Consider the following 21,784-nt stretch of genomic DNA (forward strand, 5'->3'; position numbering starts at 1 on the left):
CCAACGGTCATATTTCTAATATTCATTCATTCAATTACTAATCTTTTCAATATTCATATTTCCAATGATCATCTTTCTTATATTCATATTTCCTATAGTCATTCATTCACTCATTCAAATATTAATATTTTTCAATATTCGTCTTTTCGATATTCACATTTCCAATATTTCTATTCTCAACTTTCATATTTATTATACTCATATATCTTATATTCATATTCCAAATATTCATTTATTAAATTCATCTCAGAACTAACGCGTTTTGCCTCATTTATTTCCGACTGTTCTGTTCCCAAATCTTAAACCATCTCCCACCTCTCCCTGTGAATTTTTAAGAGGTAAATCGAACCCTGCCCGACCCCCAGACCTGACTTACGTGGTGGCACAGCAGGAGATGGGATGAGAATGGCAGAAAAATGATTTAAAATCTGGCTGCAGGAGCTTTTATAGAGCCTCACTTCGCCCCGGGGGAAGGGAACCGCTCCTGCCCTCTTTGTGCCCATTGTCCCTCAAATGCCTTTTTATTTTTCGCTTTTGTCTCTCAGTCAAGGTAATTCTGGCCATTGTTTCTCCCCAGAATCCACCTGGCGTTCCTTTAAATCCTGGAGATTTTGGGATGTCAGACATCCCAAAATGGAATCGCCCGCCCCAAGGGCAATTCCCACCCTTGGCACAACTCCCGAGCTGAAGATTTATTTTGCTGTGAGCTTTCATATCGATTTTTTTTCCCAAAATGTATCAAAATCCCCCAGTCCAATATCCCCATGTGGATTGTCCTCTCCATCCCCTGTTTTTGTTTCTCCAAACAAAGAATTCCTGGCTCAGAGCCGGCGCAGGAGATGAAAGGAGTGAGGCCTTGGGCTCCTCCCTGGTTCTCCTTCCCCGCTGAATCAACAGCCGGTGCTGGGATTTCACCTCAGACTTTTTAATAATCCCCGTGAGGAAATCGGCACCAAAAATTGCCCAATTCCCGCCGGGTGTCGGGCAGATGAGGGTTTGGGTGGGAAAAACAAGGGTTTGACATCGTCCTGAGATCAGAGAGCACTGAGATGGCGAGGGGAGGATCAAAATTAAAATTAAAATTAAATTGTTTTGGCAGCAGCTCGAGTCAGAGCAATCACAGGGGAAATGCGATTTCCAGGGAAGGAGAAATCCAGGGATCATTCCAAGCCCCTGAGGAGGAGGAGGAGGAAGGTTTTGGGGTGAGGATGAAGAAGGACAAACAATGATTCAGGAATTTAAAGATGTTTTTCAGAGATCTTTGCTTTCTGTGCCATCACTGCTGACTCAGAACCCGGCGCCCTCTCCAGACTTCCCCTGGGAGCTGCTGAGCCCGCAGAAAATCCCGCTTTATTAAGCATTAATTAGCAATAATAATTTTTTCCTTTGCTCTTTCAGGTCTGCACCTCCCATGTGAGACAGGGAATCACAGGAGGGTTAGGGTTAGGTTTAGGTTTAGGTTTAGGTTTAGGTTTAGGTTTAGGTTTAGGTTTAGGTTTAGGTTTAGGTTTAGGTTTAGGTTTAGGTTTGGGTTAGGGTTAGGGTTTAGGATTCTCTAAAATCACATTTAATCCATGTTTTTTCAAATCTAAGGAGGAATTTTGCAGTTTTTTGGGGGGATTTATTATTTTCTGGAAATGCTTGATGTGTTTCAGTTCCCCTAACTTAAAACGATCTTGAGGTGGAATTCCCATTATCCTGTCCCTCCATCCTTTGGGAATTGTTCATTCCCTTGTTTTTTGTCAACTCCTTCATATTCTGGAAGCCACAACTGAGTTGTCCCAAAACTTCTCCTTCCCTGGGGGGACAATCCCAATCTCTATTCCCAATCTCCAATCTCTATTTCCAATCCCAATCTCCAGTCCTGATCTCCAATCCCAATCTCCAATCTCAATATCCAGTCTCCATCTCCAAGAGGAATTCCTGTTTTTTTCCAAGTGGTTTTGGTGGTTTATCCACAGCTGGATTATCCTCAGGTTTTCTTGTTTTACTTCTTTCCTCAAATAACCCTTTTTTTTTTTCCATCTCTGAATGTTAAAGTTTTCATGGATGTCCACAAAAAAGTTTGAGATTCTCTTTTTCCAAGGTGGGGAATTAGGGAGGCAAAATTGCTGGAATTGGAATTTTTCCAGCCTGGTAACTTGGGGTTTTGTTCTGAATAAAATAGCATTTATTTTTATTTAGCTTAATTTTTTTCAGCATTAAAAAACCCCAATTTGTTTGAAAATATGAAGAGAGTGAACTTCTGGAATGACTGAGCTGAGGGATTCCAATGGATTTTGGGAGCCCTCTTTAAACATGACCTGATGGGAAACGTTCTCAAATCTTGGTTATCGGAACCATAAAACAAGAGAAAAGCAACTTTAGGGTGAAAATCATCAATTTACTAAAATGAAAAAAAAAGTATTAGGAGTATATTAAGGAAATAAAACCACTTGAAATGATTAAAATTATGACCTTGTTGTTTTTTTTTTCCTCTTTCCCAAATCAATTATTCCAGTTTTAGGGCATGTAACCCAAATAAAACCTGATTAACATTAAATTAACATTCCAGGTCCAGGCGTAATCCAGCCTGGGAGTGTTTGGGAAGTGTGCTGGCTCTCTTTGTTGTGTGGAAGCCATGGGATATTTTGGGGTGGGGAATGACCCGGAATTCCAGCACCAACGTGGCCATTAGGGAAGAATGAACCGAACATGATCTTTAGGATAAAAACAGTGCCTGGAATGGCTCGGAATGGGATGAGCAGGACACGCCTGGCATCCCAAACTGCCTGGAGGGATCTGTTGCTGGCACTGGCTCCTGGAACTTGGAGCTCCAGGTCCCTCCCTGTTACTGTCAAGCAGTGGAGAAGAGTCCTTGGAAAAGCAGTTCAGGAAAGTTTGGATGCAGAAATGTGGAGAAAAGCTTGGGTTTGGCTCAGTTCCCTTTGTTTAGAGGGAAGAGAATCCCCAGACAGTGCTGGGTATGAGCAGGACACAAAAAATTCCCATTTTGCTTCAATCTGAAGTTTTTATCCTGGAAAATGCAGAGCCAGATGTTTTTAGGAATACAATATTTTATCTCAGAAAATGCAGAGCCAGGTTTTTTTAAGGGATAAAATATCTTATCCCAGAAAATGCAGAGCCAGGGTGTTTTTTTAGGGATAAAATATCTTACCCCAGAAAATGCAGAGTCACGGTTTTTTAGGGATAAAGACTCTTATCCCAGAAATTTAACCCTAAATTTTACCTTTAGTCAAGTTTGGAGCAGTCTGGGAAGAGCGTGGAGGTCGCCTGTCCCTCTATCCAAGGCTGAGTGTCCCCAAGAGAGCCCAAGGAGCAGAGGAAAAAGGGAATTCCGAACGGGTTTGATGCAGCAGCATTTTAATGGGAATGCAAAGTGGAGACGAACATTTGCAGAGAGAATAATGCAGACAAAGAGGAGCCAACTCCGAGAAAAGCCCCAAATCACCCAAAATCACCCAAAATTGCAATCACCTGCTCCAGTCTGACCCTTTCCAGCCCGACAGCCCCTCCCCTCGCACTTGCTGAGACCTTCCAATCCCTACCATTCCCCAAATCCCTCGATTCCGATCCACGCTCGGCGTCGAACTGGGCAGAGAAAGTCCAAAGCACAGACAGAAGAGGCAAAGCCCCAAGAAGAAAGAAAAGCCTGAACTAAACTAAAGCTCTATCCTAGACTTAAAACGCAGGTCCTGGTTTCCAGCGGCGCTTCCCTCTCCGGCAGCCTTCGGATCACATTCCGTATTCCTTCGCTTCTTCCCTCGTTCCTTTCCGTGGTTATTTCCCTCAAAAACCGCTCAGATCTTCTTGCAGAGGCCCCTCTGGCACGGGTGCTTCCAGCGGGTGGAGAAGGTGTAGGAGCGCTCGGGGACGCACTTGGTGGCGCAGGGCGTGGCGCAGGGCGTGGCGCAGGGCGTGGCGCAGGGCGTGGCGCAGGTGGGCACGCACTTGGTCACGCACTTGGTGGCACAGGAGGTGGTGGCACAGGGCGCGGCGCAGGGCGCGGGGCACGGCGGGGCGCACTTGGTGGCACAAGGTGGGGGACAAGGCTGAGGACAGGGTGGGGGACAGGGTGGAGGACAGGGTGGGGCACAGGGTGGGGGACAGGGTGGGGCACAGGGTGGAGGACAGGGTGGAGGACAGGGTGGAGCACAGGGCGGGGCACATTTGGTGGCGCACGGGGCGGCGCATGGAGCGACACAGGGCGGGGCACACTGGGTGACACACGGAGGGTCACACTTGGCCACGAACTGCGGCACGCAGCAGGACTCCAGGCACTCCAAGCCCTTCTGGCCCGTCCCGATGGGCACGCCCGCCTCCAGCGCCCCGGCCAGCTCGGCCGACTCGGTGGAGCCCACCACGGTCTCCTGCGGGTACGTGGTGAGGATGGGCCCCGGGAAGGTGACGACCACGGGTGGTGGGAAGATGATGACCCGCGAGTCGGGGCAGGCCACCACGCAGGGCTCGTTGCAGGCGGCGGCGCGCGGGTCGGGGCAGGGCTCGGCGCACACGGTTTTCTCGCAGGACATCTTGCGGCTGGGCTGGACCTGCAAGGAGGGGACAAATGTCAATCCTGAGGAGCCAGAGGGATGGGATCAACCCGTGGATAGGCACAAGGTAGGGGGTGGGTTGACAACCACTCTGCTCTGCTTGGCTTGGCTCTTGTTGGTGACTTTCCAGAGCCCTGGGAACACAAACACCTGGGGACACCAAAACACCTCTTGGAGACACCAAAACACCTTTTTTGGGGACACCAGAACACCTCTTTGGGGACACCAGAACACCTCTTTTGGGGACACCAAGCCACCTCTTTGGGGACACCAAAACACCTTTTTTGGGGACACCAGAACACCTCTTTGGGGACACCAAAACACCTCTTGGAGACACCAAAACACCTCTTTTGGGGACACCAGAACACCTCTTTTGGGGACACCAAGCCACCTCTTTGGGGACACCAAAACATCTCTTTTGGGGACACCAGAACACCTCTTTTGGGGACACCAAGCCACCTCTTGGAGGACACCAAATCACCCCTTTGGGAACACCAAAACACCTCTTTGGGGACACCAAATGACCCCTTTGGGGCTGTTGTTTAATTAATATCTGTTTTCTCCTGTGCAATTTGGGCTGCAGAGGTGGAGCTCAGTAAAACGAGGGCAACACTGTAGGAATGGACAACACGAGAGGTTTTACTGGACCAAATTTGGACAAAGTCTGGGCTAAAAAGATAAGAATCCGAGGGATATCATCCCTGTGATGGAATTGATCCATGAGAATACCAATAATTATGGATTTAGTGCAGTCAGTTCACAGCAGGTACCTTTGCCACAGACATTGAACACAAAACTCACTTGGAAAATTCAATAAAAACCTTTTGCAAGACCATGAGGAAAAGCTGAAGCACAACAAAAACCTGAGAGCAGTTGTCCCAAATCTGAAGTTCAGAGGGATTCAAACTGTTCCCAAACCAGGGCTGAGTTTTTCTTTCTGTTTTGAAATATATTTAAGGGTGGGTATTTGGAAAACAGCACAAAAGTCCATTCAAGTTGTCATTTCAACCTAACCCAAATTCCACCTCAAAGCACCCAGTGAAGGAGCTGCTTAATCTGTTGTTGCAGATTAAACTGAATATTTTGAGTTCAGCCCAGGTGATTATTTATTTTTTTTAGCTGCGTATTGGAGAAGCCTGGGTGGGGTTGAGTTTGACTCAAGCCATTTTTGTTTTCTTTGGCATTCTAAACACGATGTCCAAATGTGCATAATTCACCCAAATTTAAACCCTAATCCAGGTGCTCTCCTGAGCTTCCCACCCTTTAAATCTGTTACAGCTCTTAATTCTCTGTCCTTGACTTGACCCTGATCGGAGACCAAAACAGAGGAAAGGAATAACTTAAAACCAGACCTAGACACAGAGCACAGCACATCCCAAAGAGATTCAAATATTCTCGCTTTGCATAAAACCAAAGCTTTGCATAAACAGAACAAAACCACCCAAAGGAGCTTCCCAAGTTGAAATTTTTTAGGCCATTCCTGTATTTCCTGCATAGGAAAACCAGGAATTTTGTAGGGTCTCATCCACAGGGATGTTGCGTCCTCATCCACAGGAGACTGCAGCTCTGCCCATCTCAATATTTCTAAAAGTTGTGTTTAAATTTCCGCACCACCTCTGCCCAAAATCAGATAAAAATTGGAAGCCACAAGGTCAGAACCGCCCCGCCAGGTGGAAGCTGCTGGCTGAGGTGTTTTAAGGTTACCTAAAGGCTGAATCCATTAAATTTCCATAAAGCAATGGAATTAAATGTTTTTAATATTATCTAGATTGCGAATACATTTTTAAACTTTGATCCTGCAACGCTTCTGGATGATAATCAAAATTATTTTGATTATTCCATGAAAATAAATGGAATTGTTTTCCAGAATGGCAGAACACGAATCCAAAATTCAGCGTTGAGTTAATTGTAAACATTTGTAAAATTAGACTCATTTTATTGTCTTATTTTAGGAAGAAGTTATATCAGAATCCAACTTACTCAGTTCACCGAGGAGAAGCCAACAGGACCCGCTGGAAGCTCCCTGAGTCAGGAATGGTTTTTATATCCCCAGCTGGACCACCAGGCTGATGCAAGAAAATAACGTCATATTTGTGCATTAGGTCCCATTACTCCCCAAACCAAATTTGAGGGGTAATTACAGTAATTGCTTTGCTTTGCTCACTGTTTGTGTTCATTACCCTTTTCTCACCTGCACGTGACCGCCGTTGTTTGGCCCCGGATTCTTCTCATTTCAGAGTTTTGAGACTCAAATTTATTCCTGCAGCTCTGCCGAGGTGAAAGCCCGGGCTGAGCTCAGCTTTGCAGGAGTTCCCGAGCTTTGCAAGGCTCGTCCTTGCAGCTCCTTAATCCCAGGATTTGTTTTCCTGGCCTCCAAGAATGCAGCAGAGCCTAACCCAGCATTAGCCGTGAGTGTTCCCGGCTGCTTCCAAACTTGTTGGGACGTGTTTATGGGAATGGCTGGACTGGAGTGGCCGAGTCGGCTCCCAGAGCCACTCGCGGCTGAGCCCATGGGGCTCTGGCTCCTCATTTGGTGTCCGAGTCCAGGATCCGACTCACCCCGAGTTCCAAACCTCGAGGAGTTCCACCTCAGCGTGAGGGAGAACTTCCTTCTATGGAGCTGCTGCCCAGGGAGGGCAGAATTTGGATTGTCCCTGTCTGGAGTCATCCCAAACCCACGTGGATGTGTCCCTGTGTCACCTGCCCAGGGAGATCTCCAGAGGTCACTTCCAACCCCAATAATCCTGGGATTCTGGGGTATGAAAGAACACTGGGAGGTGATGTGGCCAGTGGAGCCCTGGTTTAGCACAGAACTCCTCCTCTGCCACAAAATTCATGCCCAGAAAGAAATCAGAAGCGGGAAGGTCCCTTTTGGGAAAAGTGGGATGGTCAGAGGGATCCTGGTATGGGATAAATCACTCCATCCCCAGTTCCTTTCCTGGTGGTTTTGGTCACCAGAAAAATGTTGGAGTGTGGAGGAGTGTGGGAAACTCAGGGCGAGGGGAGAAGCCGCCGAGACAATAATTCACTGCTTAACACAAGGAAAACCAGGAAAAAAAAACAGGATTTCTTTAAGGTCACTCAGGACAGCTCTGGATCCAGAGGACAAAGAGTTACAGCCCCAGTTCGTGCTGGGGCGAAGCAGAAATTCATGGCATGCTGGAAGCTCAGCCCCCGAGGTGAGAGAAGCCCGATCCCATTTAAATCTCCAAATATGCCCTGATTTGGGAAGGTGAGTGTTTGGCCAAGTGGATTGAAATAGTATCATTAGGATAACAAACACAGGGGCAGGCTTTTAATCCCCAAGAACCAGAGGGATCCGAATTCCCGAGGCTGAGTCAGGAGAATCACATGGGTGGCCCTGACACATTTGTTTGGAAGGGACGCTATGATTCAGTCCTGCTTTAATACCCGCAGCCTGTCATTAACTTCAGAGAGCCACGGCGCTTTGCATGGGTAAAACATGAGTGGGTGTTTGCAAAACCATCCCCAAGCATTTCCTCACAGCATTCCCAATGAGTGCTTTTGCCCAGGGGAGCCTCTGGGATCGCTCTGCTTCCAGGAGGGGACGGAGAGCACGGAGGCCGTGACAAAAATAAACCAAAGAAATAAAAGAGGAAGGAGGGAAATGAGCCCAGGAAATGCTGGGGATGCTCAGAAACATCTGGCTTGGGGTGGCAGGTCCTGGTGCCAACCTGATCCAGGGCTCCTCAGCTGAGTGTGACACAAAATTCTGGAGCTGGGAAGGTGGGATGGGCCCCTGAGAGAGGATTTTAAAGGAATCACAGAAATGGGATGGTTTGGGTGGGAAGGGACCTTAGAAATGTCTTCATCCCATGCCCCACACCTCCCACCATCCCAGGCTGCTCCAATTCCCATCCTGCCTGGCCTTGGACACTTCCAGGGATGGGGAGTTAATGGATCACGATCAGGATGAGGATCAGTAGGACCTGTCAGGGGCTGCTTGCCCTGGAGCAGCCCACCGCAACAACCTCTGGCAGCTTCGGAAAAGTTTGGAGACACCGGAATTCCTTTCCAGCTCCTTTCAGCAGTGCCAGCTCTGCCTGGAGTATTCCTCCTCCTCCTCCTCTCTCCTTAAGCAGCAGACTCCTGCAGCTTTTATCCTGTTTTTGGTTCTCTCGGGGGCATTCCCAGCTCCAGGTCTTCATCTCTTTCCAGGTTTCAGCCCCAGGAATTCCCCAAAAGCCCCTTGCAAGGGAAGAACCTCTCTGCCCTTCCTGGCAGGAATTCCCTTCCCCAGAGCAGCTCCAGAGGGAGCTTTTGGACCAGCCCAACTTCCACAGGCAGGAATTAATTTCTTCTCCTGCATGTCTTTATTTATTTATGTGGAAGAAAGCGGGGATGAGGAAGTGCTTGTGCAATCCCAGTTGGAAAAGGATTTCAGACTTCATACAGGTGAAGTTACAAGAGATGTTGTGAGCAGGAAATATAAATAAATATGAATTATTCAGGAGGTTTGGGATGGAGAAGGGTCTGCAGAGGTTGAGAGGGAGCTGGGGGTGGGGCTCCAACCCTCCCAAATTCCTGAATTAGGCCAAAAGCATCAGTTGGAAGGAGGAGTTACAAGGAAAACAAACCAACGTGGGAATTTCAATGCAACAGAACTTTATTGACAGGGAAGGGTTCGGGGCAGAGTCACAGGCAGGGAGCACAAAGGACGATTCCCAGGGCTTTGGGAAGCGATGCAGATCCACAAAGGTTGGAGAAGGCGATTCCTGGGGTGTCCTTGGCTTGCAGCTTCCCCAGGAGCTGAGCCCAGCCCGCGGCTGCTGCCGGGGGAGCCGGGGCTGCCTCAGAAATAAAAGGAGCCGCAGTTTCCTCCTCCAAACCTCCCGGAGCTGGAGCTGCCCCCTCCGTAGGATCCCCCTCCATAGGAGCCGCCCCCAAAGGAGCCCCCGCCGCAGGAGCCCCCGAAGCCCCCGCCCGAGGAGCCGAAGGTTCTTCTGCTCCCAAAGGATCTGCCCCCTCCGTAGGAGCCCCCGGAGCCAAAGGATCGGCCCCCTCCGTAGGAGCCCCCAAAGGAACCACCTCGGCAGGATCCGCCAAAGGAACCGCCTCCGTAGGATCCACCCATGGAACCTCCTCCGTAGGATCCACCCATGGAACCTCCTCCATAGGATCCCCTAATTCCCCCTACGGAACTGCCTCCGTAAGATCCCCCAATGGAACCTCCTCCGTAGGATCCACCCATGGAACCTCCTCCAAGGGATCCCCCAATTCCCCCCATGGAGCCGCTGCCCCCTCCGTAGGAGCCCCCAAGGGCGCCCCCGGATCCCGAAGATCCCATGGCCCCCGACGGGAAGGAGGTGCCCACGAAGCTCTCCTGCGGGCAGGAGCTGAGGATGGGCCCCGGGAAGGTGATGACCACGGGCGGAGGGTGGATGACAGCCCGGGAGTCCCCGCAGGAGGTGACACAGGGCTGGCTCCAGGCGTCCGCGTAGGGCTGGGGACAGGACACCTCGCACGGGGACGAGCAGCCGCTGCTCATCATCGCTCCTGACGACATTCTTGGGATGGACGGCGACCTGCGGCAGCACAGCAATCAGAACCTCAGTGCCCAGAACTCCAGAGGAAAAGGAAATCCTGCTCCGGTGCCTTCCATGAGCAGGAAAAAATAGGGAAGGAGAGTAGAGAGATTCCTGACATCTTTTGTGATAGAGGGAGAACTGCTGTTCTGCAAAGGATTAAAATTAAAATGTTCCGGGAAGAGATCTGGGCTTTTACACAATCCCCAGGATGATAAAATGTGTAATTTCCTGACTGAAGGAATTATTGCCCTATAAATACAAGATCTCCTCTCTTTTCCCTTCATCCTGAATAAAAGCCAAGCTCGGAGTAGTTAAGTTGTAACCTCCCCGTCAAATAAGCAGTGCTTAATTGAGACTTTCCCTTTGTGGTTGGGAACAGCACAACCTCACGCTTTGAGATCTGCATCTCCCAACCAGCCACAACAAACCTCCCTTCCCAAGAGACAGAACTGATAGAATGGAACAATTTGGCTCGGAAAAGAGCCCCAAGTCCCAATTCCCGATCATTTCAAAGCTCTGACAAGGAATCATTTCCCAGTTCAGCACCGACAGCCGCATCCCAGTTAATGGAAATGGAATTAGAGGCAGAGAACTCACCGGGCTCACAGGGAAAACCGGACTGAGGAGAAGGTGCTGGAGAAGCTGCAGGAGAATCCCGGTTTTTATACCCTTCCCGACAGCTCCCAGGCCATGCAACACAACTGTGGGACATCACCAGCGACACTTTTTGCTGCATAAGCGCCTTCTAATTGTAATAATTGCTTTGATAGGTGCTAATGATTCGTAAATCAACCCCTCATCGGCCAATACATGCACACACCCTTTGTCTTGCTTTAATCCTTAAATAATTTTTTGATGATTTTGTGACTGCTGCCATTTCATGACCTGGTTTGACTTGGGAATTGGCTTGGAAGGGGGATGGATCGGGAATTCCCTCAGCAAGGGCAAAAATCAGTTTGGCTTTCTCAGGGGAAATATTTTCTGTTCTGCAGAAAATTCCCTGGAAATCCAGAATTGGGAAAACCCACAAATTTTGTGTTTATAAATCCTTGGATGGGAAGGGTCATTTTTTGTACCCATTTAACCCAAGGAACTCGTTAAAAAGCACTTAAATTAATACCTTGGGTGCTCATTGTCATCCAAGGAAGCCCTGTGTGAGAGCATTTAATTATTTTAATTCTCCTTTTGTCACATTAATTTTCATAATTCTCCTTTTGTCATCTTAATTATCCTAATTCTCCTTTTGTCCCCTGTTGGGACAGCTGCAATATTCCAGGGAGACACGTGTCCAGGAGGTATCATTGGAGGAAGAAACCAAAATATTTTTGAGTGCATGAATCTGATTTCATCTAAAACACAATAAAAGCATCTCAAGACTGGCCAAGATTATTTTTTCAGGGAATTCCTGATTTCCCTGAAAATTCCAGCAGAATTCCTGGGTTTAGACCTCATCTGGTGAAAGGCAGAAATGCATAAATAGTAGGAGAGATCTCCAAGCAAAATTCCCAATTTATCAATCACCAGAAACATCCAGGAGGGTTTTAGATGTGATGGATATTTTGGGGTAGTTGTCACAAACACCTCACACAAACATTGGTGTCATCAAACCCCAGACTGGGGTAGGGAGTTGGTTCTAAATCAAAGTCAGCTGAAGAGTTTTGAGATTTGAAATTTGAGATTTGAAACCTAATATTTGATATTGGAGATTCAAGATTCAAGATTTGAGATTTGAGGTTCGAGGTTTTTGAGATTCGAGATTTGATTCTCAGTCGGAGCTGTGGGAGGGAAGCGACTCCAGTTTGGAGCTGGAATTTCATCTTGTTTGTCCTGGAAAGGGTGGTCAGGCCTTGGAAAGGCTCCCTGGAGCTGTCCAAGGAATACCTGGCCACTGGTCTGGGTGACCAGGTGGGGATCAGTCCCAGGTTGGACTCCAAGACCTTGGAGCTCTTTTCCAACCTCAACAATCCCGAAATACCGTGATCATCCCACATTTCACATTTCTATCACGATAAAGTTTATTGTCGGTGTTTACATAACTCCTATCCCCACTTTTCTGGTGTTTCCAGACCCGATTGGAAAACAGAACACGAGGAGCCGATATCGGGGTTAAGATCTTGCAACAGAACCCGAACAAGCCCTGTCAGGCCCCGGTGACATCCCCAGGTTTGACAGCTCTGCCAGTCAGCAATTCCTCCTTGACTCCTCAATTAATGGGAAACTTTCTGGGTTCCTCCAGTTGGGTTGGGAAATATTGATTTACATGGAAAATCCTGGGTTCTGCTGCTGGTTCTCCCATTCCGGCAGCTCTGGGAAGTGGCAGCGCTTCCATCAACTCCCCAGAATCCAGATTATGGGTGGAAAGCAAAATCTTGTGCAGGAAACAGATTTATTAATCAATAAATCCGTCAAGTGGATCAAAACTCATTCCAGCTTCAGTTCCAGCAAGGCCCAGGGACAGCACCAGCTCCGAGGTGACTTCTGGGGGTCGGAATGTGGAGCAAATGGGATCAAACCCAAGGGGTGCAGTGCTTGGAACGTGACTTGGGATTAATAATGAATTTATCACGTCACTTAGGAGAACAATTAGGACAATTAATGAAACAATCCAGCCAGCAAAACATGGTTTGGTAACGCGTGGGAAGCTCTTGCATAAAGCGCAGCTCCCATCCCACTGGGGGTCAGGAAAAGTATAAAAGAGCCCTTGGAATTCTGCAGTGCCATCCACAGCTGCTCCTCGTCTCCACTTCTCCAGACCCGGTGAGTTGGATCTTCTTTGTCCTCTGCGTGAATAGGGGAAAATATTTTCTGTCTTTCCTCTCCTTCCCAAAAGATGTTTTCAGGAATCTTTCTAAGCTCTTCCTCTCTTTTCCTGCTCATGGAAGGCACTAGAGCAGGATTTCTTTTTCCTCTGGAATTTTGGGAATTGTAGTTAGGATTTATCCCCTGCTTCATGTTCCTCCCCATCCTAAAAGGTGTCTCCAGGACATGGAGGGCTTGCTCTCCTGCAGAACCTGTGGTGCCCACCAATCCCATTTGCCTTTTCCAGGCTTTAAACCCAAAGTCCCATCCAAGCCTGCATTTGTAGGCACAGGATCAATGACAGGACTGGAATTTCTCAGGCAATGGGATCAAGGTTGTTGGTGAACACCACAACTTTATCTTATGGTCCAAAAAACTCCTGGGGATGAGCTGCTCCCAAAGACCCCTGAGTTTGGCTTTGCTCTCCAGGATTCCCAGCACTGCCAGGGCAGCAGGAAACCCTTTGAGAATCAGCAGAGCTCAGTGCAGAAAAACACAGAAAGGGGACAAGCCTGACTCTTCCCAAATTCTCCTTCCCCACTTTTCCCGCTCATGGAAAGAACCAGAGCAGGATTTCCTTTTCCTCTGGAGTTCTGGGCACTGAGGTTCTGATTGCTGTGCTGCCGCAGGTCGCCGTCCATCCCAAGAATGTCGTCAGGAGCGATGATGAGCAGCGGCTGCTCGTCCCCGTGCGAGGTGTCCTGTCCCCAGCCCTACGCGGACGCCTGGAGCCAGCCCTGTGTCACCTCCTGCGGGGACTCCCGGGCCGTGGTCTACCCTCCGCCCGTGGTCATCACCTTCCCGGGGCCCATCCTCAGCTCCTGCCCGCAGGAGAGCTTCGTGGGCACCTCCTTCCCGTCGGGGGCCATGGGATCTTCGGGATCCGGGGGCGCCCTTGGGGGCTCCTACGGAGGGGGCAGTGGCTCCATGGGGGGAATTGGGGGATCCCTTGGAGGAGGTTCCATGGGGGGATCCTATGGGGGCGGTTCCATGGGTGGATCCTACGGAGGAGGTTCCATGGGGGGAATTGGGGGATCCTACGGAGGAGGTTCCATGGGTGGATCCTACGGAGGCGGTTCCTTTGGCGGATCCTGCCGAGGTGGCTCCTTTGGGGGCTCCTACGGAGGGGGCCGATCCTTTGGCTCCGGGGGCTCCTACGGAGGGGGCAGATCCTTTGGGAGCAGAAGAACCTTCGGCTCCTCGGGCGGGGGCTTCGGGGGCTCCTGCGGCGGGGGCTCCTTTGGGGGCGGCTCCTATGGAGGGGGATCCTACGGAGGGGGCAGCTCCAGCTCCGGGAGGTTTGGAGGAGGAAACTGCGGCTCCTTTTATTTCTGAGGCAGCCCCGGCTCCCCCGGCAGCAGCCGCGGGCTGGGCTCAGCTCCTGGGGAAGCTGCAAGACAAGGACACCCCAGGAATCGCCTTCTCCAGCCTTTGTGGATCTGCATCGCTTCCCAAAGCCCTGGGAATTGTCCTTTGTGCTCCCTGCCTGTGACTCTGCCCCGAACCCTTCCCTGCCAATAAAGTTCTGTTGCATTCAAATTCCCATGTTGTTTTTTTTTTCCTTGTAACTCCTCCTTCCAACTGATGCTTTTGGCCTAATTCAGGAATTTGGGAGGATTGGAGGCTCCAGGATGAGAACCAGACACAATTATCCCACTCAGCACTGGGTTTGAAGGGGGGAACAACAAATATTCCATCATCAGTATTTCCTACTGAAGCTCCTTTATACCCCTACTTTTGCCTCACATTTTCTTTTCAACCTTTTCTCCTACAAATCCTTCACTTGGAAACCACTTTGCCCAGAGCCAGCTGAAATCCTCCTCTCTTAAATCCTGGAGTCACTTTCAGGCCACTTTAACAGGAATTGGGAGCTCTGGTTTCACCCTGTGACATATTCTAGAATTTGCTGAACTGGAATTCTGTGGGATCTTTTGCCTCCTGTCTCCACTTCACCTCGATTGCAAACAAATTATCTAATTGTTTTCCAATTGAGCCTGTTCCTTCAGCCCCATTAAGGTTTTACTCCGGGCTGATGAATTTATGATGTGCCATCATTAAATTAATCACAGATTAAAATTCCTAAACCTCTTAAGCACACGGGGAATTTAAGCAACTTTAGTTGTGTGTCATCTAATTTTATATTTACTTCCAGAGCTGTCAATTCAATTTTTTAAACCCATTTTCAGCTTAAACAGAGAGTGAAAATTTTGAGTTTCCAAGCAGGAATCTCTCATGTGGACAACTTATTTTTCTTATATTTTCTACATTTCAGTTCATCCTTCTTGAGTTCATAAATACTAAGGATTCTATAGTGCAATAAAAAATATTAAAAACATCTTTTAAATTTTTTTTTTAGGCTTCCTGCTCTCCCTCCAATGTTTTCCAGGGGGCAAAGCCGGGTTTTAGATCCTCTTTGGCACATCTTTAGAGCTGGGGCTCACCCAGGGTTCTTCCTGTGCTCTCATGCCGACAGAAAACAACAGCACCAGGCGGGATCGGAGCTCTTGTGCCACTCCTCCCTTGGGAAATCCTCTCTTGCACAGCCCAGTGAGATTTTGCTGTCATATAAAAGCAGCCCTTTGATGATGCCACAGCCGGGAGGAATTTCTCCACATCTTGAAGAGTTTGGCGTTGCCAGCTCAGAGTGACAGCTCAGAAATCACGCAGAGGTTCCTTGGTGGATTTCCTTTGGTTCCCATCCCCATCCTCACCTTTTCGTTCTTTAATACTCCTGAAGGTGTGTTCAGCTTTCCTGAACCTCAGAATTCTGCAGAATTCACAATAATTCCTAAAAACTGGTTCTAAATATGGCAGAATGGCTGAGACCGGGCTCTGCTCCCAGGGAATGGGCAGGACAAGAGGGAACGGCCTCGAGCTGTGCCGGGGAGGCTCAGGGTGGGAAATTTGGGAACATTCCTTCTAGAAAGGGCAGCCAAGGAGGTTTGGAGTGGCCACCCCTGGAGGTGTCTGAGGAATGTCTGGACATGGCACTGGTCTGGTGGGAGGTGGACATCGACCAAAGATGGGACCTGATGACCTTGGAGACTTTTTCCAGCCTCAAGGACTGGATTTTATGATTCCAGGAATGAAGAGAATCCTTCAGGAGGAAGGAGCCGAGCTAAACCAGGGTGTAAAATAAAAACCTGTGGCTTTCCAGCCATCATCTGACCACCCCTCACTTGTTCATCCTGCAGCTCGAAGTTGTCACCTCCAGAGACCTCCGTGCCCCCCAGAGAACAACTGAACCCTTTTGTGCTTGAATTTCAGGTGCTCATCCAACCCTCCGTTTCGCAACCCCAATTAATTAAACAATTACCTCTCAATTACCATAAAACCCCGTAATTGTTGCTCACTGAATCAGCTTGAGGAAGCCTAGGGAGGTAGAGGAGAGGATGGGACCTAAATGGCCCCACAGAGAAAGAAAATCCCGACAAAACGTGCTGATGCAGGAGGATTTTAATAGGATACACTACGAATGACACCAAACAGACACTCCTTCCTTCAGCCCACTGTCCAAGAAGGATCCACCTTCCACCCATTGTTCTTCTGCTGTCAGGGCTGCACTGACAAACCGTGCCAGGCCTTTCAAGCTGATCTGTTTTTCTTCCCTTGGCACAATGGAAAGAAGGAGCTGGCACTGAAGGGTGATTAACAGAGGCTGTTGCTAATTAAAGACAAAGGGGGAATGCAGGGAAGAGGTGTGGGCCCAGTTCCCAGCAGTCCTGAGTCAGGGTGGCTCCCGTTGATGCTTTTGCCATCTCCAAAAGCCGGTCCCAGCTGCAGGTCTGGGTCGTGGGGTTCTATCTGCTGGGCCTGCGGATCTTCAGCTGCCTCAGTTTCCCAGGCGGGATCCACGGCTGCTGCTGGTGTAGAACTTCCTGAGGTAGCAGCCCCCCGAGGAGGAGCCCCCACATCCAGAGGAGCCCACCCTCCCTGACGTGCTCCCACATCCATAGGAGCCCCCAGACCCATAGGAGCCCCCAGACCCATAGGAGCCCCCAGACCCATAGGAGCCCCCAGATCCATAGGAGCCCCCAGATCCATAGGAACCCCCAATTCTGGACAGGCCACCAGAGTAGCCTCCCATCCCTAAGCCGTAGGAGGAACCACCAGAGGGCTGGGGCATGGATGATGTCACGATGCTCTCCTGGGGGCAGGAGCTGAGGATGGGGCCAGGGAAGGTGATCCACACGGGTGGGGCGTAGACGAGGGCCGTGGAGTCCCCACAGGAGGCCACGCAGGGACCGAGGCCTCTGCTGTAGGCACAGGGCTCGGGACACGTCACCTCGCAGCCGGGCAGGCACCGGGAGCTGATGCAGTTCATGGTTCTCAGGGCTGGAGGAGGAGCTGGGAAAGAGAAGATGGAGTCAGGGAATGTCAGGGACACCCCATGAGGTCCTCGTCCTTCCTGCTCACGGAACTCCACGATGCCGGAGGTTGGAAAAGAGCTCCAAGAGCATCGAGCCCCAGCTGTGCCCAAGCCCCACCTGGTCACCCAGACCAGTGTCCCGTCCTTCCTTGGACATCTCCAGGGGTGACCACTCCAACCCTCCCTGAGCCCCTTCCAAGGCCTGGCCACCCTTTCCAAGAGGAATTTCCCCAAATTTCCCACTCTGAGCCTTCCCTGGCACAGCTCGAGGCCGTTCCCTCTTGTCCTGTCTCTGTTCCCTGGGATCAGATCCCAAATCCCCCCTGGAGGAGCCCAAAATTCCCCCTGGATCTCCCTTTTCTCCAGGTTGAGCCCTCCCAGCTCCCTCAGGATTCTCCAGACCCTTCTCCAGCTGCTCCAGCCCCTCAGTGACCTTCCTGAGTTGGGGGACCAAGAACTGGCCACAGGATCGAGGTTTGGCTTCACCTCCTGCCTCAGATCCTCCTGTCTTGGGACACTATTTCTCCCTCCTCTGTAGAAAACACCTTGGTTTTTTAAGCAAACTTAAGCTTTAAATTTGCATCTCAAGCCTTGAAGAGCCACAAGAAAAATTCCAATAATTCCTAAAATTCTGTCTTTAAATATCAGATGGATTTCTTCCAAGTGACTGCAGTGAGACTCCAACAAAAAACAGAATTTCACTGCCACGTCTCCTGGGTAAAATGCCCAAAATCAAGGAACAAGTCCTTTTTTAAAGCTGTCGCTACAGAGGATGAGAGAGAGCAAAGATCAGCTTAAATCCAACTCACCTGGAGTAGCAGGAGAAGTCAGGAGAAGGTTTGAGGAGACTCCGGAGATGTTCCTGCTTTTATACCTCTTTGGAGGCAGCTCCTGGGGTATGAAGCACCCCATAAAATCTCTCACCCTTACCAAATTCTGATATTTTTCCTCTGTGTGACTCCTCTAGCGCCTGTAATTATTTTCATAGTTTCCAATTAGCAAATCAACCCTCGACATATACAATCTGACTCTCATATCATAAATTTGGCTTTTTCATTGTGTGGGAATTTTACAGCCCGGCTCCTGTGCAACATCCCGGGGGTGACTGGATTTACAATGGAACCTGACCCCTGCCTGTTATTTTTCATTAATGATTTACGTGAGGCCTGGACAGATCAACGCTGCAAGTCTGCACTAAAGAACGGCTTGGGTTGATGAGGAGATAATTTTGAAGGTCAAACTCATTTGTGAAGAATTTCAGGAGGAATTTCCTCATGGAAAGGGCTTCGGAAGGGTCTGGCCAGGGGGGTTTGGAGTGCCCATCCTTGGAGGTGTCCGAGGAACAACTGGACATTGGTCTGGGTGACCAGGTGGTGATGGCTCAAATGTTGGACTTGACGACCTTGGGGGGCTTTTCCAACCAAGATGATCCCAAGGTTCCATGTTTGGGATCCACCTTGGGGCACAAAGGCCTGGTGATCTTGAGCTGTGCCCTTGCAGTGGCACTGGTGGCATCCTAGTGACAGTGCTGAGCTCAGCATCCCCAGAATGAGTTTTGATTAAAATTACTCAGAGGTTTCGGGGCTTAGAGGGCTTCACGTGTCACTTCAATGCCTTCAAATGTGTTTTGCTGTCTCATCCCCTCAATCTGTGGATGCAGGAGGGGTTGCAAAGAGCCCTGACCCCCATCCGAGGTCGGATGATTCTGTTTGGGAGGGATTTCACCCAAATCGGAGGATTACGCCCCAATTGTGTGAGTGACATGAGCGGAGCCACCTTCCTGCGAGTCACCGAAGGAAAACAAACACAGAGATCAGCTCCTGTTTCTTTTGGAACCTGAATGATGCTGAAAGGATCTTCCTCCATGAAGTCTGAGACAAAAGGAGAATTCTGGGTGTTGTGTTTGTGTCACTCAAAGCAGGGCTGGAAAAGATCAGTAATTACGAGCTGAAATGAAAACAATGGCGAGGCTTAAGAGGATCTGTTTCTTTGTAAGTGATAAGAATTTGGTAAATAATGGGTGACATCACATCCTTCTTATTGTCTGAAAATGGTATAAAAGGGGAGAGACCTGAGAAATCTTCCATCCTAGCAGCTCCACTGATTTCTTCCCTCCAAGACAACCAGGTAAGTCTGACTTCATTGCACTCCTCAATATTTTGAAATTTCTCTTTTTTTATCTTGCAAAATTCCATCAGTTTTAGAAAAGCTGAGGGAGAGAAGAGTGGATTTAGAAAAGTTGGGGAAAAGGGAAGAAAGGAGCAAGGAAAATTTTCCTTGGGGACTTTCTGAAGGGAAATCTTCCTGCAGATCTACTTGAAAAGGGAATTAATGGGACTATTCTGGGCAAGGGATTGTTTAAGGATCAACAGTTCAGCCCCAGAGAAGAGGGGAAGGTTTGGGGGATTTTTTAAGAGAGATTCAGAAGAAAAAGAGATGTGGTGGTAGGAAAGGAAGAACTGAGAAGCCTCAAACAGGTCAGGAAGGAAGGAAATAGCAGGAAAAATGGGAATCTGTGAGGGAGGATTGAACTGGGAGCACCTGGAGACAAAGTGCAACTGGTTCATACTGGGAACCCGTGTCCTGACTGTGCTGCTTCCCTGACCTCCCCTTTCCTCTCCCAGCTGGATCCCAAATCCCAAGCAATGATGTCGAACGTCAGCTCCGAGTGCCTGCCGGGCTGCGAGGTGGCCTGCTCCCAGCCCTGTGCCTACAGCAGGAGCCTGGAGCCCTGCGTTGCCTCCTGCGGGGATTCCAGAGCCGTGGTGTTCCCTCCTCCCGTGGTCCTCACCTTCCCGGGCCCCACTCTCAGCACCTGCTCCCAGGAGAGCGTGGTGGGAGCGTCCCAACCCATGGTTCTGGGTGCTCCCATCCCAAACATCTCCGATGAGTCCTACGGAGTGGGGGGCTCCTTTGGGGCTGGAAGCACGGCGGGGGTGGGACCTGCCTTCGGATCCGGGGGCTCCTTTGGCTACGAGGGCGCCTCGGGGATCAGGGGTCCCTTTGGATATGGGGGTTCCTTTGGTTATGGGATGCAGAATTCCCGCGGGTCCTGTGGCTACGGGGGTGTGCTGGGAGCAAAGGGCTCCTTTGGGTCTGGGGGTGCCTTTGGCTACGGAGGCTCCTCGGGAGTGGGGGGCTCCTGTTACAGCTGGAGGTCCCGCAGCAGCCGTGGACCCTACCTGGGGAACCGGAGCTCATCCTAAAGCCAAACAAGCCAGAGGATGAAAACCCGGGATCCAGATCCACAGCCAGGCCTGGAATTCCAAGGCTGTTCCCTGAAAACCAAGCCCACATCTCTTCCTGTGCCTCATCTCCAATCAAACCCCGTGCCATGACGTCTCTCCTGGAACTCTTTAATTGATCTCATCCTGTGTCCCTTCTGGTGGGGTGGAAAAGCTTCAGAATTCCATGTGGGGTTTTCTGTAAAGGTCCTGGCTGCCCTGGGACTCCCCCACGAATTGCTCTGGTTTGTTCTATTTAATTTACTTCAAGCCCTAATAAAAATCATTCCAAATTGCATTGGCATCTTACTGGTTTTCCTTTCTTTGCAATCCCGGGATCATTTAGGCTGGAAAAGACCTGCAAGGTCATCAAGTCCAATCTTTGATCCCCACAAAATGAGGTCACCCCTAAGCATCCCAAACCCCCATTACCCTGCCTCCAAGGGTAAACTGGTTTTAACTGGGAGCTGCACCAGTCCATCCCCAGAGGTTTTTCCAACCAATTGGAAATTATTCTATGCTACTTATTGGATAATGTGGAATAGATCAGAAAGAGAAAATAGTTTATTGAGGAATTTCAGACTAATTATATTTGCATTGAAGCAGAATTAATTCCCCTCTGATGAGAATTAATTACCGCACAAGGATTCCCTTCTTTCGGACCAGTTTGTAACTGAAAGTGAAATAAAAGCCAGAACCCGGGGCTATGATGCAACAGGGCTTTAATACAAACAAAAAGTGGGGTGAGGCAGTGCAGAGACAAAGAACGGAATCTCCATTTCAGCATTCCCATTTCAGCATTCCCATTTCAGAATTCCCATTTCAGCATTCCCATGTCAGCATTGCCATTCCAGCCTGGACTCCAGTCCAGCAATCATTCCAAGACATTCTTTTTCCAGCCGGACACTTTCCCAGCCAAGTCCCATGACTGGTTTGACTCTTCGGGTTCAGGGAGTACAAAACACAACAGGAGCAAGGGACAAAGGGAGGGAACATCAGGATCCTAAGCCTTGGATAAAGCACAATGAGATCCAAACAACCCCGGCTCCGAGCAGAGACGGTTTGGAATTCCTAGCTCTCAACAATTACTCTACATCCTACTTTTCCTTTGGACATTCCCTAGCTTTAAAGGGTTAAAAAGGCCCGTAGTTCCCATAGCGATATCTGTAGTAGCCTCGGGGAAAATAGGGATAATAATTCCTACCGTAGCCTGAGAAATAGGAGCTGCGGTAGAGGCTCGCCAGCCGTGACATCCCACCCCCGCAGGAGGAGCCCCCTCCCATTCCCCCG

General features: G+C 49.5%; 4 protein-coding genes across 4 annotated transcripts; 2 read left to right on the top strand and 2 right to left on the bottom strand.

Moving 5' to 3' along the window:
• Positions 1–634: 634 nt before the first annotated feature.
• On the bottom strand, positions 635–7,246 carry LOC146765434 (uncharacterized). The gene is made up of 3 exons (XM_085560822.1): positions 6,745–7,246; positions 6,534–6,619; positions 635–4,550 (listed from the first exon to the last, which is right to left on the bottom strand). Exon 3 carries the CDS (start codon positions 4,530–4,532, stop codon positions 3,801–3,803), a length of 732 nt encoding a protein of 243 aa, XP_085416948.1. The 5' UTR covers positions 4,533–4,550; positions 6,534–6,619; positions 6,745–7,246; the 3' UTR covers positions 635–3,800.
• Positions 7,247–8,776: 1,530 nt separating this feature from the next.
• Positions 8,777–11,508, bottom strand: LOC146765435 (uncharacterized). Its single transcript, XM_085560823.1, has one exon. The coding sequence runs from the start codon at positions 10,078–10,080 to the stop codon at positions 9,367–9,369; it is 714 nt and encodes a 237-aa protein (XP_085416949.1). The 5' UTR covers positions 10,081–11,508; the 3' UTR covers positions 8,777–9,366.
• A 1,965-nt stretch (positions 11,509–13,473) lies between these two features.
• Positions 13,474–14,613, top strand: LOC146765436 (uncharacterized). Its single transcript, XM_085560824.1, has one exon. The coding sequence runs from the start codon at positions 13,550–13,552 to the stop codon at positions 14,234–14,236; it is 687 nt and encodes a 228-aa protein (XP_085416950.1). The 5' UTR covers positions 13,474–13,549; the 3' UTR covers positions 14,237–14,613.
• Positions 14,614–19,271: 4,658 nt separating this feature from the next.
• LOC146765437 (uncharacterized) lies at positions 19,272–20,793 on the top strand. Its single transcript, XM_085560853.1, has 2 exons — positions 19,272–19,397; positions 19,895–20,793. The coding sequence occupies exons 1-2, from the start codon at positions 19,287–19,289 to the stop codon at positions 20,474–20,476; spliced, it is 693 nt and encodes a 230-aa protein (XP_085416979.1). The 5' UTR covers positions 19,272–19,286; the 3' UTR covers positions 20,477–20,793.
• Positions 20,794–21,784: the final 991 nt, after the last annotated feature.

This window comes from Lonchura striata, chromosome 25, assembly GCF_050655825.1.
Source record: "Lonchura striata isolate lonStrDom1 chromosome 25, ASM5065582v1, whole genome shotgun sequence".
Classification (NCBI taxonomy): Eukaryota; Metazoa; Chordata; class Aves; order Passeriformes; family Estrildidae; genus Lonchura; species Lonchura striata.

What these genes read in the sequence shown, in the direction of transcription:
- LOC146765436 (XM_085560824.1), top strand. Translation starts at nt 13,550, where the DNA reads ATGTCGTCAGGAGCGATGATGAGCAGCGGCTGCTCGTCCCCGTGCGAG.
- LOC146765435 (XM_085560823.1), bottom strand. Translation starts at nt 10,080, where the DNA reads ATGTCGTCAGGAGCGATGATGAGCAGCGGCTGCTCGTCCCCGTGCGAG.
- LOC146765437 (XM_085560853.1), top strand. Translation starts at nt 19,287, where the DNA reads ATGGGTGACATCACATCCTTCTTATTGTCTGAAAATGGTATAAAAGGG. An exon ending in CTTCCCTCCAAGACAACCAG is followed by an intron (nt 19,398 to 19,894) that starts GTAAGTCTGACT and finishes TTCCTCTCCCAG; the next exon opens with CTGGATCCCAAATCCCAAGC.
- LOC146765434 (XM_085560822.1), bottom strand. Translation starts at nt 4,532, where the DNA reads ATGTCCTGCGAGAAAACCGTGTGCGCCGAGCCCTGCCCCGACCCGCGC.